Raw genomic sequence first — 16974 nt, forward strand, 5'->3', positions numbered from 1 at the left:
CGGACTAATCTGATTAAGAGAACCATTTATTTTATGATCAGATGACGTGTAAATACTGTACACACCCATTTTATTGACAGAGATCATCTTAAAGAGAAATAGTTTATACTGTAAAGAAAAGTGAATGTCTCTTCTTGGGACAATGAGTTGGGGATTTAAACAGCCTTCTCTGAAGACTGGATAGTTTAGACTGCAGCCTTGGCCTGAGTGGCCTTCGCCAGAGCCTTCAGGTCTGTGATGCACTTGGCGATGCTCTCTTTCTCCTGGAAAAGAAAAAGAAGCGTCACCCACAGAAGCATGAGCAAAACAGGTAGAATAACATAGGATTGAAGGGCAATAAAAAGTGAATTATTTTTTTACTATAAAAGGACATTTAATCATGAATCTCACTTTTTATTAAATAAGTACCACATATACTTCTTTAAATGACTTTTACTTCCTACAAAACTTTTCTAATTTGAAAAAGTGTCAGATTCTGCATTATGGGTTGTACACAGTCCTGTTGCCAGGCTCGGTTTATAGTCCCAGTGTTAAGGCTAGTAAGTACATTTACTCTGCACATGGATGAACACATTTGATTTTATTATGTTATTTTCCATCTCATATGTATTTTATTGCTTGTATGGAAAGTATTGTGTTTTAACTGCAATGGCAATAAAGTATCTTATCTTAGATCTGGAAAGAATAAAAAATATCTTATCAAAACCTGGATTAAGAATTGTGTGAAGAAAAGATCATAATGCGACTTTATAGAAGGTATAGAAGCTACAACTAGACTGACCTGCTGGGGAGTAATGCTACCGACGACGTTCTTCTCCACCCAGCTGACCATGTGCTCCTGCTCCATACGACGGTGGAGGTGCTGCAGAGCAATCTGGTAGTCCAAGCGTCTCTTCACCTCATTTGTCACCATGTGTATCCGCTCTCTGTTGTTGGTCTCCAATAGCATAGCCACATTGTTCTGAAAAGTGGAGTTAATGCAGTCTTTGTTGGGTTGTAATTTATTTATATATATATATATATATATATATATATATATATGGCTTAACACACCAAACTGAACTAAACTTTACCATTTGGTGGAAACAGGGCTTTGTCTTAATATGAAGAACTGCATTGTGAAAAGTGGAGATGTTGTACAATAAGAAATGCAAACACCACTGCTGCTCACCCTCTTAGCATCGAAGAGCATTGATCTTCCCTCTACTCTCCACTGTTCCTTCTTCTCATCCTCAATGGCCTGAGTCAGGCTGGACATAGCAAGGTCCTTCACCTCCTGAGCCTTGGCCACTTTTTCCTGATTACACAAACACACATTAGGATTACAGAGTGCTTGCAAAGATGCACAAAAAACAATGATATTTCGCTGAGAGTCAGTGATTATCTGGTAACAGTAATTCACTATTCAGAGACAGCAAAATAAATTCACAAACTCTAATATGTTAAATCATGTTAAAGCACCCATTACCAGCCAGAAAGTATTGTTGTAACCCTACCTCGTTGAGTTTGTCAGCAAAAGCTGCAACACTTGGACCAAATTTCTTGATACCATAAACAGTGATAGCACCTATTGAGGCGACAACAAGGGTCTCATGGTTGATGACATAGATTTCCTTGGAAAGCAGGTAGACAAGGAGGCCAGTGCCCAGCATGTAAGGTCCTGGTGAAAAAGGGAGAGTGTAGATTTTTGAGTTAATAAAATTGTGCTCATTAAATATAATTCAGAAACATGGTTTAAAAATGATCAAAAACATCCGTCTCTGTTCTTTTAACGTTTGGAGAACATTCCATTGTTGTTCTCCCTTTAACATTAAATTACTACAGTAGACATTCTGGTGTGTCATCAGTAACCTGGCATTATTTACACTACACATCAACACACAAAGCTGCAGGGCCATTATTCTTGGAAGCTACTAATACTAAAACTGCTAAATATAACCACGACTTTTATGTGACCAATGGAATGCAGAGGTATTTAAATTCACAGTAATTTGTAGCCAAAATTAAATAACTGACAGTTGAGTTACTTTGTGGTTCAGGTAGGGTCAGAAACTATAGACAGAAATGTTATAAACATATCAATAAAACTTTTTTTATTACTCAGCCTTAGACTCTTTTTTTGTCTTTATCAGCACTGGTCACCATAATTTGTTATTGCTGTGGGGTGGTGTGAATGTTTTGAGCCAAATGTTCTTTAAAACATCATCAATATGTTTAAGACAATTAGAGATTATTTCAGTGCCCTACAGTGGTTGGAAGACAACAGACCTGTGACTCCAGTTTTGGGGTACAGGAGCTGGAAGAGCTCCTCTGGGATGATGCCATGGCGGACTTTGCCTCCCTTCTCTGGCAAAGGAGGCACTGGGGCCAAACTCTGGGATGATGTGTGCAGGGAGCGAGATGCCTGGACAAGGCTGTGAGGGACAACACATTTGTCAAAAAATACAGTGCCCACTGAATTTTTTTCAAATATTAAATGTTTATCATCATGCTGAACACATACCCAGCTCCAAGGGGGCCATTGCTTTTCAGGGCACTTGCTGCAAACAACAAAACAAAAATGCCAAGTTGATTAATGTTTAATTTGTTGCACATCCTCTTCATAATCAACATGTCCTGTGATTTGATGCGTTTTATTCTGAACACTTTAAAACAAAAACACAAAATGCATATATAAATATTATGTTATGTCTGAGAGGGAGTTGGAATTAGTCAAAAATTCTGACGAATCTATCGCAATTTTTTTACACAGGCAAATGTTTGCATATCAAAATATCACAAACATGTTGACGAAAAATGTTCTTTACTATCTGTGTGCGTATTACAAACAAGTTAAAAAACATTTTATCAGGCAAACAGTTATAACTTTACTCGTGATTGCAGACTCACTATAACAGGGTAGTGTAATACCAACAAGACGACGGTGAATGAAAGTCAAGGTTAAAACGCACTTCTTGAGAAAATACTGAATAAAAAACACACGTTTACATTCTGAAGTCACTGTCATTTCTTTTCACTGGAGACGTGAAGCAGTCCTTGGCTGTCAATGAGGTGACATTAGCAAGCGTGTAGGGCTAACGTTAGCCAACGTACCTTCTGTTTGCTACCTTTACCAACCTCAAACAATGTAAGCTTGACTGGTCGTGATGTCAGCTGATAAAATTACAAAAAAAGGCAGCTCGGTCTTTAAAAGGGCTGCAGTTTTAGAACACAGCACTTAAACACACAACTAGCATTAGCATTCCCCTCATTCATTGTGCGGCCTTCACTTTACCCTTCACATTCACTTCAATGTTTGACTTTTACCTCTCACACGGTTTGACTATTTCAGAGCTGAATGGGCTCCTACATTATACTAAGAGCTGAATGAGCGCATACCTGAAACAAAAACGAGCCTGGACAGCATGTTTGAAGGACGAAAGTGCCAAGTTCCTGCTCCACTGGGCTGCCTTGTTTCAGCCTCTCTGTGCCCTTCTGCAAAAAGCCGTGAGGATGGCGGACACAAGAGAAGTCCCTCAGAATATCGCGAGAGTACAGAGGAGCTCCTGTTTTTACAGTTAAAGGAAGCGACCGCGAGTGGGCGCTGCAACTGAGTTAATTAAGATGATTTTATCTATCTATCTATCTATCTATCTATCTATCTATCTATCTATCTATCTATCTAAACTGGTTAAATACCAATCAGAGAGAGAGAGAGAGAGGGAGAGACTTGATTTTTAACACAACTTTAATTTCTCCCATTTTACAAATCCATTGTTTAGTCACTTAAACAATTAGTGACTTGTATATGTGTTTCTGAATATAAATGGATAAAAATGTATATATTTATTTAGATAGATAGATAGATAGATAGATAGATAGATAGATAGATAGATAGATAGATAGATAGATAGATAGATAGATAGATAGATATAGATAAAAATAATTAAACTAACAGGCATAATCATATACAACCCCATAAATAATTTACATAATCAGACCCAGAAATTCCTGTTACACACACACACAAGCACCCACGCATATGCACACACACACACACACCCACAATCACACAAACGTGCACTTATGCATGCACACACACAGGGAGAGCCAGGGTCATGGTGTATGTGTGTGTCTGTGTGTGTGTGTGTGTGTGTGTGTGTCTCAGGTGCTGAGTTCCATCCCATCCAGAATACATGCAGGAGGGACACACTGGGTCTGTCTGTAATCTTGGGGCCCAGCCGTGCGTGGCATCAGTTTGGTGTGAGTGGCTGCTGAGATAGAGGAACATATGACGCTGTGGTTCTCTTCACTTCCTGTAAAATTATGCTCTACAGAAACTGCAGCTACATGTGAAATGCAGACAAAGCCCCGGGACATTATTTCTTTCAGAAGAGTGACAAAATGGATAACTAACTCTTTCACCTCATGATGAGTTTGAAGTACAGAATGACATGGTGTAGTGGGTAAGATTTTCCATGTCTTCTTATTAAGTAGTTTTTGTTGGGGTTTTTTTTGCTTGCATTATCAACATTTTCCCTCCACTGCCTCCATCGACTGTTGTCAGGGCCTAGTCTGTCTCTGATATGGTACCCTGATAAAATCTTTCTAAAAAGGAAAAAGACAACAGAAAAAACAGCCACCATTGCAGGGTTGACCTTTTGCTATAATGCTTTATTTTTACTTTACCCTAGCTACGACTACTACTTTAGTAGTTCTACTTTTATAACTTGTTTTTTAGAGTCACTACTGCAATTGCTTCAACTTCAACACACCCACATGGGTCACAGAGACTTGCTGAGCTACCTGTCCTTTACTTTACTTTTTATTTTATGCATATACACATTTCAAGAACAGCCGATGACACAGGTGCAGGCCATTCCAAACTCTGTCAGTGCTGTCTCTGAACAAGCATCAGTTTTTTAAAAAAGGTCTGAGAGAGTACTGCATACATCAAAATGTTTGGCTCATTCTGGATTTTCTATATATATTTAACTTTCTGCACTCTTTTTTTTTTTAGAACAGAATACAATGGAAAAGAAAGCTTTATTTCTCATTGTTTAATACAACAAGATAATGTTATTCCCATCTCCCATGGGAAATAAACTGAGAGGGCAGTTCAAAGGCAGGCAAAGCTGATGGAACACATGCATCTAAGGCAACAACATGAGCACTCATTATTACTTTTTCATTACTTTGTGTTTTCTTCTCTTTCAGCTCCGACCTCTTTCACCACAAGTATTACACACAATTCAGAGCTCTGTAGCAAAATGTCCACACAGTGTCCTTTTTGTTGCTGTCAGACATTCCATTTCTCACAAGGCCACCTGTCAGCCTTTCTTCCTCATAGACTGCCATGTTAATTTTGCTCACTTTGAGTCAGAAAGGTACATTTTTAAACTGGCTTTGTCGCGCATTCATATTAAAAGTTTTGTTTAAATGTTGATTGTTTGAAGGGGACTTTCCAGTGCATTTTTTTGCAGTGAAATAACAGGTGTGGGACATTAGTTAATAATAATATGAACTAGTATTATTATTGTTGTTATTATTATTATTATTCTCTCTCCTACTACATTGGCAGACACACACAAGCAACCTGTCTTAGCATGCACAACTGCATTCTCTGGGAGAGTGCTAATGCTCTAGTTTTTTTCAGATGTGACCACAAAAAATAAAAAAATACACATTTTCAGCTATAATTATACATGCTGAAACTTTTTGCTCTGCTGTCCTTGAAGGCTCGAGGCACTGTAACAGCCTGAGAAGCTGTGATGGACACCCTGACCGGGGTCCAGCTCTGCCCAGTGAAAGACTTTGACCAAAGAGTGGAGATGAGAGCAGAGAAACGTGAACACATGCGAGGACGTAACAATGTGACCTCGTGTCGCAGCCCCAGGGTAGAGTTTGACACAAAACTGATCCAAAATGAACAGAAAGAGAAACGGCAGCTGGAATATCTGAAGAGGAGATCACTGAGCCCAGAGCTGTGCGGCTTGAAGTCTACAAGGACGAACACTTCACCAAAGACAATGAAACAGCATAGTTTAAAGTATCAGAATACAAACATCCACAAAATTCCCTCTAATGGTCATAAAAAGACGATTGTATCATCTAACAGCAGCATAACTGATGGTCCAAGCACCAGTACATGGGTAAATAAAAGATCCCTTGACATTATTTTTAATGTATCACCAGATGTTCCCTCTGTCCCTCAAACACCTGCATCTTCCCTCCATCTCCTCTCACTTCCTCAGGCCTCATTATTGTCAGAGCCAGTAACACTGGTGAGGCAAGACAAAGATTGTTCAAAGAAACAAGCATCTACCTCCACACCAGAGATAAAGGAATCAAGCCAGCACACGAAGAAAAGAGAGAACAGTGTTAAAGGTAAAAGTCTTGGCAATTACAATGGATTTTATCCAGTGACTGTATACCACTATCTTTAATCTTTCACCAGCTGTTCTTTCTGATTCTTCTCTTTCAAGTTCAAAAGTCCTCCATCAAACCAATAATTCAAACAGAAAGCCTTCACCAAAAGTTTGCAACTCAAGCCAAAAACGTCCCACCAAAAAACCCTCTTCGGGAGGCGGGTGTGCAGACAGTGTGAGTGGGACTTTAACATTTCCCTGAAACTTCCATATAATTCTATGTCAAAAATAGCAGAGATCTGTGTTTTAAATTCCCATGACATGATCTTTTCTTCTGCACAGGTCTGGCCTCGTCACTGTTAAGGAATCGGTGAGTTTAAAACTGTTGCTGTATTCAATGGGGTTGTTGATATAAACTGCAGACTCTGGTTTTCTATAACTATTTCTGTCTTCTTCTTTTTAGGATGTTCAGCAGCTCGCTGAGTACTTGCAGGTAAATCAAATAAAGCTGTTTATCAGTGAAGTGAGACAATGTGGCTTTCAAACAAAGAAAATGAAAACAATATATTTAATATTTAAAAAAAGGTGAAGCCATATGGAAATAAAGGTTCTCAGTTTAACACAGTCAGGAGACATACAGTATTCACGCAGCGCTGTTGTTGTGCGTGTTCTTCTACCAGGAGGCCCTGTGGAGAGAGGAGGCCATGAAGAAGAAGCTGGCTGGTCTACAGGAGAGCATGTCAGACCTCGTGAACTCCTCCAACAAAATATGGACTGTAAGACTCTCTGTAGAATCAAACATGTCCCCAAACACCATCCTTTTTTTTATATAAAGTGTCATAGTGTTGCTGTTTAATCCGTTTGATATTAGACTGCACTTATCTATGTGACAGTCGTGTATGAGCCTCAGGAAGACATATGCAGCCTGTGGTTTGGAGCTTCCTGCTTCCGCTCAAGTCTATACTGTGTAGGTGTAGTGTAAGCTGTAAGTGTAAGTATAAGTCATTCTTATACAGGAAGGGTGTGATAGTCTGTAGCTGTTATATATGATTATAGCCTTTTTTTTAGGCTTATCTAGCTCTAATGAATGAAAGGATAATGTTAGTGTTTCCCTTTTTGTTTTTCTGTTCTTCAATTAGGGTTTGAAATGCCAAAAACCTAATTTTGTTAAAAAAAACAAACTTTGTCATTTGTAAAATTGTTTTTACGCAGGTATTTTGTTAGTACTGTGTACAAATGTACACATTATGACCCTGCCTGTGGCTCACTGATGCTGCAAGCTTTCATGCACGAGTGAGTGCAGGCGATACAAGAACATGCAAAAAAAACATCCATCTTCTATCTGCAGGTTCCAGTGCAAAAGTCAGTCATTTCCTCTCTAACCCACACAGGCTCGCTGCAGTGAAGACCTGCTGAGAAACAAGATCGGGGCTCTGGAGGCACAGCTGCATGTCTGTCTGAAGGTAAGAACAGCAGCTGGTGAAGAAGAAACCCACTCAAGCACTCGCTGTTTTCTTTTCTGCCCTTTGTTAATCAGTCAGTCTGACTGCATTGTTACTCTCTCACATACTGGTCTCATCTAGTCGTATTGTGTCCTTGCATAAGTTTCCGAAAGATGGAGTGAAGAAACTGATGGTGCAGATGGAGAAGCAGAAACTGATATACGAAGAGAAAGCACTAGTTGCTCTTCAGAGGGCCACGCAGGAGAAAACTGAGGCTCTCAGCAAGGCTGAGACACTGCAGGTTACTGAGTTTTTATGGTGATATTTGCTCTGCTCATCTATAAAAAGAATGATAGTTTTGCAGTTGAATATTGAATATACTTTTTATAATTTTTTTTCACCAGGAATTGCTTATTTCAGCAAAGGCAGCGGCACTAAAGTGGCAGAGCTTGTACGAGGAGCTGAAGTTGAGCTGTGACCAACTCAGGGAGAACCAGCGCCTCAGCAATGAACAGCTGCAACAGCTACTCAGCCAAGTGGAGGTAGGGTACAGTAACGTGGCAGTGTGCAAGGTGAGAAGTTTGAAGGACAGTTGTGGTGAAAAATGTGTGTGTCTCTGTTGTGCAGCTGTTCAGAGCCAGAGAGGATGAGCTGAGGGATGAAGTGGTGTCACTGAGGCAAGTGAACACAGAGCTGCAGTACAACATGTGTGTGCTGGAGGAGGATAACCTTCTCTCAAAGGAGGAAATCCAGAATCTTAGAGGTGAGACACTCAGAGCTATGTCTTTGTGTTCTGGGTCCATTTTTCTCAGGCTCAAAATATAACATTTTTGTCTGTTTCCTAGACGGTGACCGTAAGAGTCAGGAAATTCAGGATCGTCTGACATCACACGAAACAGAGACGCAACTGAGAAAAAACTCTCAGATGGAGGAACAGCTCCGTCACACTCAGGAGAAACTACGCCTCAAGGAGAGCGAGGTCAGGTTGGGACATCACAGTATACTCAACCAAACCTATTTGTTAGGTTCAGGGCTGCCACATTGAAAAGTGTATAACGCCACCTACAGCCAAATGTAATTTACATGTGTGTGTGTGCAGTGTGAGGAGCTGCAGACAGAACTGCATGCAGTAGAACAGGAGTGTCAGTCCAGCCAGGCCCGGCTGTCACAGTGCAGGGAAGAACTCCGGCAAATCAGCCACCGCCGCAAGAGACTGGTAAGTGTGTGTGTGTGTAATTACTTTTTTATTTGTTTCCTCTTGAGAAGCTTTTCTGGCCTTTTCAGGACCTTTTCAGTAGTCTCCATGAAGACCAAAACCTGGTCCCGATGAGACAGAGACATAATAATCAGTCATCATCAACAATATAATGATAAATCCCTGTCTTTCCTGTCTGTTCAGATGCCATGTGGCTCCTGGAGGAAAGTCTGTGTGTTCCTCCTTCTCCTCGTCGCTGTGGCAGGGGTCGTCATGTTGTGGATGTGGCATCCTCCCTTCAGGGAGCAAGTGGAAGACCTGTACTCTGATATAGAGACACGCATCCAGGACTATCTCTTGGAAATGGCCACTCCTGAACACTCAGGCTGTTTTAGACCAATATGATGATGTTATTATAATTAAGCTGTAGTTGTTGTTGTTGTTGTTGTTGTTTTTAAAATAGGATTTTAATTGGATGTAGTATTTTGCATAATGCATATGCCATGACATGTCCCATTTGTATTTTTCATATTTAAAAATGTTGACTTCTGTGTCATGCGTGTCATACACTATGTAAAATAAATAGTGCCATTTTTGAACGTATGTATGGTAAGCAGCATTCAGTGGATTTTTTTTAATTTTTATTATTATGAATATTATTTCTGGGGGGGAGGGTTCCATAAGATAAATAATGTGATGTATTGTACATTGTGTAGGCTGTTCAGACAGAGATGCACTATTAAAAGGGCAACAGTGTTTGAAGTGTTGGAAAACAACCAAATTGCAATCTAAGCATACAAGTTGGCTGCTGCAGAATAGTTAGGGGTGGAAGAAAATACTACATATATGCAGTGGCAAATATCAATATAAACATACAAATGAGACAAGTAAATGACGAGGTACTGAGGAGACAATGAAAGAGTTGTCCAGTGTTTTTTATAATAAGAAAAATACTCTCAGAAATGTAACTCACATTTTCTAGGAAGTAAAAAATACATGCACTGACACAGTCAGATAAACAGGACACCTAATGTAATACAGTGTCAGAGGTGACACCTGGTGTGGTCTTCTGCTGCTGTAGCTCATCTGTGTCAAGGTTTGACATGTTCTACATTCAGAGATGAGCTTCTGCATTCACTGGTTGTAGCACGTGGTTATTTGAGTTATCTGTTATTTCAAACTCAGTCTGGCCGTTCACCTCTGACCTCTGGCATCAACATGGCATTTTCTCTCAAAGAGCTGCTGATCACTGGATATGTTCAATTCTATGTAAAACCTAGAGGTGATGTATGTGTGGAAATCAGCAGTTCATGAAATACTCCAGTACCATGCTACGTTCAAATTCATCTTTTCCTATCATGATGCTCAATTTGAAATTTAGCTGGCTGTCTTGACCATGACAACTTGTCTAAATGCACTCAGTTAATATTTGCCTTGACAAGCAGTGGAACAGGTGTTTTTTTATAAAGCGGCTGGTGAATGTCGTTGTTAGCTGTTAAAGGAAGTCATGGGGGAAATTCGCTTAAAACACACCTGTGCTTTCTAAGTGATGAAACTGCATTATGTGGTATACCAACTGTCCATATGTCCAATGATATGTGGTATATTCTACCAAAATGTGCATTGAACTAACAGGCATGACCCACAGACCCATCTATTGTGTGATTACACTCAAACATATGGAGACAAAACACACCCAGAGCTCTGGATGGACCTATTGTGAATTGTGCTGCCGTTTTAACTGTTCCAGATAAAGTGCCATTCTCAACAGGCACTGACACAGCACATCCACCATAGCATGTTCCCCAAAATACAACACTGCTCATTGAAGAGATGGATCTTTGCTGGACTGAGGTCAATCAACGGGTGTAACGGGGACTGAAGGTTAGAGGCTGTGGTGGACACACATGTGGCTTAAACTTCTTCATATTTCACAATGTGACAAAGGGGGATCTTGCTAAACTCTCTTTTACTTGCAGAGTGATCATCCTCAAGATGAGGACTGATGTTCTGCAGCTGGTTGTGGGCTTGTGTGTGTTGACCGTGACGTCTTCATTCAAAATCTGCGCTTTCAACATTCAGAGCTTTGGAGAGGCAAAGGCAAACAACAAGAAGGTTATGGGGATTTTACTGAAGGTATTGTACTTTGCGTGCACAACAAACTAGAGCAGCAATCGAACAAAACTGTAACAATGAAGTTATTGTTTTCCTCCCAAGACCCTGTCTCGGTGTGACTTGTGTCTTATTCAGGAGGTTCGAGATTCCAAAGGAGAAGCTATACAAACTTTGGTTAAAGATCTTAACAGGTACTTTTACAGGTTTAATATTAAGAAAATGAAAGTTTAAATAATCTGGTGAACCGTCTTTAATGTCATGGCATTCATGTTGCTGTCTACAGATTTGACAAATCCAACTCATACTCTTATGTGGAGAGTGAAAGGCTGGGGAAGAAAACCTATAAGGAACAGTACGTCTACGTTTACAGGTAACTGTTTGACAAGAAGCTTCATTACTGTTAATGGTCAGTTGAATGTGACATCCTTACAGTCTGCTTTTTCTCCTCCTTTCATCCACAGGAACAACATGTTGAAGGTCAAAGAGCATTATCAGTATCCTAAACTGGACAAAGGGACAAATGAAACTGATATTTTCTCTCGTGAGCCTTTCATTGTTCGCTTTCACTCTCCCACAACATGTAAGAATGAAAGAAACATGTTTTTCAGCTGTACAGGAAAATTCTATTCAAAAATTCAATTTTGACAGTAAGAAACCTGGATTATGAAAGAAATATAAGCAGGGATGAATATGCAGGAGTAACAATGACCATGTCTGTCTCCTGTGTAACCTTAATAAATGCATTTCATCCCATACTCAATGTAAATGTATTTTCTTTATCTCCAGTGGTGAAGGATTTTGTCTTGATTGGCCAGCACACCAGTCCAAAAACTGCCATGAAGGAGATGGATGAGCTGTACACGGTCTTTAAAGAAGTTTACAAGAAGTGGAAGACAGATGTAGGTCATCTAATTTTTTCTTTTAAATCTGTATCTGAATCCCTTAGCTAAAATACAAAATAGATGAATTGTTTTAATCTGAAAAATAAAAAAAAAAAATGTTCGCATTGCCTCCATCACACCAGAATGTGATGATCCTGGGGGACCTCAACGCTGGCTGCAACTACGTCACCATCCGAGGCTGGAGAGACATACGTTTGAGGAGTGACCCCAGGTTTCTGTGGCTAATTGGAGATGAACATGACACAACTGTCCGGAGGAAGACACGTTGTGCCTATGACAGGTCAGACAGTGACTGCCGAAAATCACACAACTACCAACTACACAAAGGTTAAACTATTGGTGTTGGTGAACGTTATTTCTCACAATACTCTTTTCACATTTTCCAACAGGATTATTGTCCACGGACGTGAAATTATTTCCAGCGTAGTGCCAGGTTCAGCTCAACCGTTCAACTTTAAAGAGAGTTTCCATCTCACAGAGGAGGAGGTAAACCTGTTGCCGTGTGAATTTGCCTTTTATCAGTTCCGTTTTAGACTTTACATGAACATCTATCCTCCACAGGCTCTTGAGGTGAGTGACCACTTTCCAGTAGAAGTGGACCTGAAGCCCAACCATCGCTACCTCCTCCGCCATGAGCTCTGAACCACTTAGGACAACTATTTACAATCCAATTCAATTATGAATGTTATGAATAAATTATTAAATGATGTAGTTTTACTTGATTTTAACTGTTACAATAAAGCAAAGTGGCACACAACATATTCACTGTACAATTCCTTTATGATGACTGACAAACAGACACCCAAACATGAGCTGTTTCAGTGTGACGGAACTGCGTGTTTGGCTGCTGGAGTTCACATTTTGCAGATGAAACCAAAACCACATCAAAGGAAACATCATTTTGTGAGCTCCTGAAGGTAAGACCGTGCTCTAAGACAAAACAACCATTTTGTTACTTGACTTTTCAGAGAGAAGTCATTCTCTAGCCTCATATTTATTGTCGTTTTACATTAACATTGATATATATATTGTCTTACTGTCCATTTAACCAAATGGTTTTAGTTTTAATGTGTGACATATATGCACCAGCTGTCTGACAGGAAGCCACTTGCAGCAACAACAGATGAGGTTTTGTTTTGCGCTCTCTCGCTTTCTGAGAGAAGAGGATTCTAGTGTGGATATTACTCATTAATCATCTGATTTGTTTATTTGCAAAGATGGAAACAAGTCTGTCTGATCTACTCAGTGATGCGTTGGGTAAGAAACAACCTTTTTTTTTTACAACTGTAGCATTTATTTATGTGTATATTTTTGACAATTTATAAATGGGTAATGATGAATTGATGATGTCATTGCAGAGACATCTTTTCCAGATTTAGACTTTGAGAATTTCAATTTTGATGGAAAGTGTGAGGAAGATGAGACAGACATCTCTTGTGAAAATGTACCAAGAAAGGAACTCAGAGCCGTAAACCAGGAAGGAATGGCTGAGACTGCTGTTCTGTGCAGCATGGAAACTAAAGATACACGCATGACTGCAAATGTTGCTGAAGACCAGCATGATGAAGAAAGCGATAAAGAGGATTTTCAGGGCGTCAGACGCGAACAAACAGGAGAGGAGGACTACGCAAGCTCAGATGGAGATTCAGAGCAAGAAGGTTCCGTCTCTGGAGAAGATGAAGTCGACGACGAAGAGGACATGGGCACAGCAGAGAAACCTGGGGAATTGTGGATGTCAGAGTCTTTTGACATTGAGTACTGCTCTGGCAATAAAAAGGACGGGATCCCTGCTGAGGGACAACCTCTGGCACCAGAGGATGTTGAAAACACTCAAATTAGAAACAAGGAACAAGGGGAGAACGTGAGCATTGAGGAGGAGTCCTGTTTTGGAAGAGTCCCTGAACACAGCAACAAGATGATGATAAATATTGATGGGATGGAAGAGGGTGAGCACGAGAGAGAAGAAGACAAGCAAGAGGACACATCTGGTCCTGCGTGTGAGAGCATGAGAGTTGAACAAGACCAAAATATTCTTGCTCAGGTTGAAATTCTTTACGGAGGCGAGTCAGCGACAGAAAGTTTGGAGTTTCCAGCAATATCAGAGCACGGTCTGCAGGATCTCATTGTTGAAGCTGACAGTGAGGAATATGTAGAGAAAATAAAGGAATTCTCTGGCGAGGAGCATGAAGAGGCCGGTGAAAGTTTTGCAGATTATCCCTCAGACTTCTCTTCGTGTGAATATGTAGAAGACGGACTCAAAAATGAAGAAAGCAATTCCCAGTCAAGTGCTTTGCCTCATACATCTGGCAGGAGTTCAAACACAGTGGACGTGACATGGGTGGGAACAGATGAGGACACTGACGAGCAGGGAGATGGGTATCTGTACAGCAGAGATTTGGAGAGGGACACTGATGCGCTCGTGAGTTTCCATGTGGCAGTCGAAGAAAATGAAGGGAGAAAAACAGAGATTGTTCAGAATGTGTTGGCCGATGCATTTGTGAATGGGTGTGATGATGCCGGCGAAACTGGTGAGGCAGACTCCGACAGCTCCACTGATGATGAGGAATTGTTAGATGATATCTATCCACAAAATCTTGAAAACTACGAGACCCCGGCATCTTCCATGTGGAGCATTTCTAATGACAGTAAAACCAAAACCAACAGAGAGGACTCAGTTGACTTCAGCGTTGACTGGGATTTTGATGCGTCAAAAAGGACTTCTGTCCTGTCTGAAAACCTGTTAACCACAGAAGACACAGATGAAGCAGAAACAACTTATTCAGATCCATGTCCTGCAGAAGACATCGACAGCTACTCGGTGGTACAGAAAGGTGATAACAAAGCCATAAGCCCTTCTTACCATGGATCCTTGGATGATAGCTTCTTCTTCAACAGTGAACTTGCGATCTCTGACCTGGGACCATTGGGAAATGATGGAATCATGAATCACGGAAATGATAGACGTGAAGAGAAGAGAAGTTGGGAACAAGAACAGGAGATAATCAACACTTTCTTCCAATCTGACGATGACAGTGAAGAGGAGAATGCAAGAGAAGGTGAGTGTAGATGAGATGGATACCAAGACTTTTCTTTTGACGGAATAATATTTAAGTGCTATATTTAAGTGCTCCACAATTCATCAGTTTCCATTTTTTTCCTGTTTTAGTGAGGCAGATAAAAGTCCACTTTTGTACAGAGTCACTGTCTCAAGTCATCCACTATGAAATTGAAAGGTGAGCAGAATGTCATGTTGGCATGAAACATTGTTTCTTGAACACTCGTTTGGCAGAAACAATCAAGAACTGTGTTGTCCTTGTCTTTGCTTAGCAGTGATGTAGATTCACTCAGCAGCTCCACAGACAGGGAGGAGGACCAGAGCTCTACAGAAACATCTGACGTGAGTGTACGATCATTGGTTGATGGTCTTAAATTAGAACACACTGAAATGTGCAGATGTGATCAGTGTTTATATTCTTTGTCTGTGCAGGAAGTTGAGGCGCCTGACAAAACCCTACAAATCATGCCTGGTTGTGATCTTCCAAATACACCAGAGAACTTGCCAGAGAACAGTCACAGCAGCACACAAATCTGTAGCAGAAAACACAAGGTGTGTACTGTTCATGAACATTTACTTTGTGCATTTATTGTTGTTAATTGTTTGTGCTTTTTCCCTACAGTGTCTTAGCATGCTGAAGTTGATGCTGAAGATGGTTGTGGTGATAGCCATGGGATTGCTGATGTTCTGGTTGACCGTTGACCAACTGGACTGGCTCAGCCAAGCTTCTTTCTATAAGCAGTAAAGCCAGTGTTTTGCCATTGAAACAAGTTTTGTTTTATTACTTTATATGCTTGCAAATGCTAAAAGAAATGAATGCAGTGTAAAATGCTAGATATTAGGAACTGTGATATACAATGTTGTTGTTTTTTAAATAAACATTTTTGCTTTAACATTTGTTTAAGTTGACACTCATGTATTTGTATGAACTGTACTGTTGCAGGTTTAGTTCCCATTACATCGAGGCTCATTGGGCTTAAATCTAGGGCCTCCGTTTTTATTGAACTTTGGGTGAATGAGTGCTAAACTTACATATTACAGTATTAGTAACTGCTTTTACATACAAGTGATCACATCACTTTGAGTGGTAAAAAGATGACACAATATAGTTAAATATTAAAGCTATTCCTCAATCACAGGCACATAGCACACTACTTACTGTATGCACTGTACATTCATCCATCACATGACATCACAGATGATTGAGGCCACACATTTTACCCAAAGACTAAATAAGGTCAAGTAAGTTGTAAAGATATTATGAGGTAGATATTTAATAGAAAGAAAGAAAGAAAGAAAGAAAGAAAGAAAGAAAGAAAGAAAGAAAGAAAGAAAGAAAGAAAGAAAGAAAGAAAGAAAGAAAAAGAAAGAGGGTTTCTGACGTCTATATTAATTTTGGCCTGCTAGTGGCGCTGCTCCATTTCTCTAAAGGAAGAAGAAGAATTCAGGAAAAAGCAGGAAATGACGTCAGCTTGAGGGAAGGTACGAGTCTATTTAAGACTTGTCTCAACAAAAGAGGGCGGAGATTAAGCCCCTCTACGTTGGAAAACCAGAAGATCCAGTACCCTGGTCTGGTCCGGGCTACGCGCTCGCACAAAACGAGCTCCAACTAATTTTTCTGTGGGCGGAGTCATGGTCGTCGTCTGTATTTAGTAACAGAAAGCATAGCTCCGTTGAAACGATTGTAAAAGTATCCAAACCCCGCAGTTAAAGTTAGTAACGCGAGTATAAACAATGGCTTTATTAAGTAAGAAAACCGCGCAGGAAATTAGCGAGCTGTTGGATGAATATGGGATAAAGCACGGACCTGTGGTCGGTGAGTCGCTCTGATAGTTTACTCAATGTCGTTTTTTTTAATAGACCTTAATCCCAGTAAAGTGCACAGGCCTCTTCCTGCCTGTGTGACTTCATTCCTTCT

The 16974-nt window shown here is 40.2% G+C and overlaps 4 protein-coding genes across 10 annotated transcripts; 3 read left to right on the top strand and 1 right to left on the bottom strand.

Annotated features, from left to right (window-relative positions):
- Nucleotides 1-10: 10 nt before the first annotated feature.
- Nucleotides 11-3535, bottom strand: atp5pb (ATP synthase peripheral stalk-membrane subunit b). Its single transcript, XM_058641864.1, has 7 exons — nt 3379-3535; nt 2504-2540; nt 2269-2414; nt 1497-1660; nt 1172-1297; nt 782-961; nt 11-263 (listed from the first exon to the last, which is right to left on the bottom strand). The coding sequence occupies exons 1-7, from the start codon at nt 3404-3406 to the stop codon at nt 186-188; spliced, it is 759 nt and encodes a 252-aa protein (XP_058497847.1). The 5' UTR covers nt 3407-3535; the 3' UTR covers nt 11-185.
- Nucleotides 3536-4232: 697 nt separating this feature from the next.
- On the top strand, nt 4233-9574 carry LOC131468024 (TRAF3-interacting JNK-activating modulator). Of its 2 annotated transcripts, none has more exons than XR_009241664.1 (14): nt 4233-4445; nt 5718-6131; nt 6234-6366; nt 6465-6582; nt 6690-6717; nt 6811-6840; nt 7028-7123; nt 7739-7810; nt 7953-8090; nt 8194-8331; nt 8417-8552; nt 8635-8773; nt 8889-9005; nt 9189-9329. XR_009241664.1 is itself a non-coding variant. In XM_058641861.1 (14 exons), exons 2-14 carry the CDS (start codon nt 5751-5753, stop codon nt 9387-9389), a joined length of 1722 nt encoding a protein of 573 aa, XP_058497844.1. In that variant the 5' UTR covers nt 4236-4445; nt 5718-5750; the 3' UTR covers nt 9390-9574. The 2 variants fall into 2 exon arrangements, 1 of the variants encoding a protein (XP_058497844.1); XM_058641861.1 differs by having other exon boundaries at nt 4236-4445; nt 8635-8768; nt 9189-9574.
- A 1244-nt stretch (nt 9575-10818) lies between these two features.
- dnase1l1l (deoxyribonuclease I-like 1-like) lies at nt 10819-12750 on the top strand. Of its 2 annotated transcripts, XM_058641862.1 has the most exons (9): nt 10819-10868; nt 10964-11120; nt 11202-11290; nt 11383-11469; nt 11561-11679; nt 11886-11998; nt 12124-12281; nt 12391-12487; nt 12563-12750. In XM_058641862.1, the coding sequence occupies exons 2-9, from the start codon at nt 10980-10982 to the stop codon at nt 12641-12643; spliced, it is 885 nt and encodes a 294-aa protein (XP_058497845.1). In that variant the 5' UTR covers nt 10819-10868; nt 10964-10979; the 3' UTR covers nt 12644-12750. The 2 variants fall into 2 exon arrangements, with proteins under 2 accessions (XP_058497845.1, XP_058497846.1); XM_058641863.1 differs by lacking the exon at nt 10819-10868 and having other exon boundaries at nt 10934-11120; nt 12563-12749.
- Nucleotides 12751-12860: 110 nt separating this feature from the next.
- Nucleotides 12861-15943, top strand: LOC131468021 (uncharacterized). 5 transcript variants are annotated; one of them, XM_058641854.1, is made up of 7 exons: nt 12861-12918; nt 13219-13258; nt 13360-15057; nt 15168-15234; nt 15329-15404; nt 15489-15608; nt 15679-15943. In XM_058641854.1, the coding sequence occupies exons 2-7, from the start codon at nt 13219-13221 to the stop codon at nt 15799-15801; spliced, it is 2124 nt and encodes a 707-aa protein (XP_058497837.1). In that variant the 5' UTR covers nt 12861-12918; the 3' UTR covers nt 15802-15943. The 5 variants fall into 5 exon arrangements, with proteins under 5 accessions (XP_058497837.1, XP_058497836.1, XP_058497838.1 ...); XM_058641853.1 differs by having other exon boundaries at nt 12888-12918; nt 13091-13258; XM_058641855.1 differs by lacking the exon at nt 12861-12918 and having other exon boundaries at nt 12933-13258; nt 15332-15404.
- Nucleotides 15944-16974: the final 1031 nt, after the last annotated feature.

Source organism: Solea solea, chromosome 11 (assembly GCF_958295425.1).
Source record: "Solea solea chromosome 11, fSolSol10.1, whole genome shotgun sequence".
Taxonomy (NCBI): domain Eukaryota; kingdom Metazoa; phylum Chordata; class Actinopteri; order Pleuronectiformes; family Soleidae; genus Solea; species Solea solea.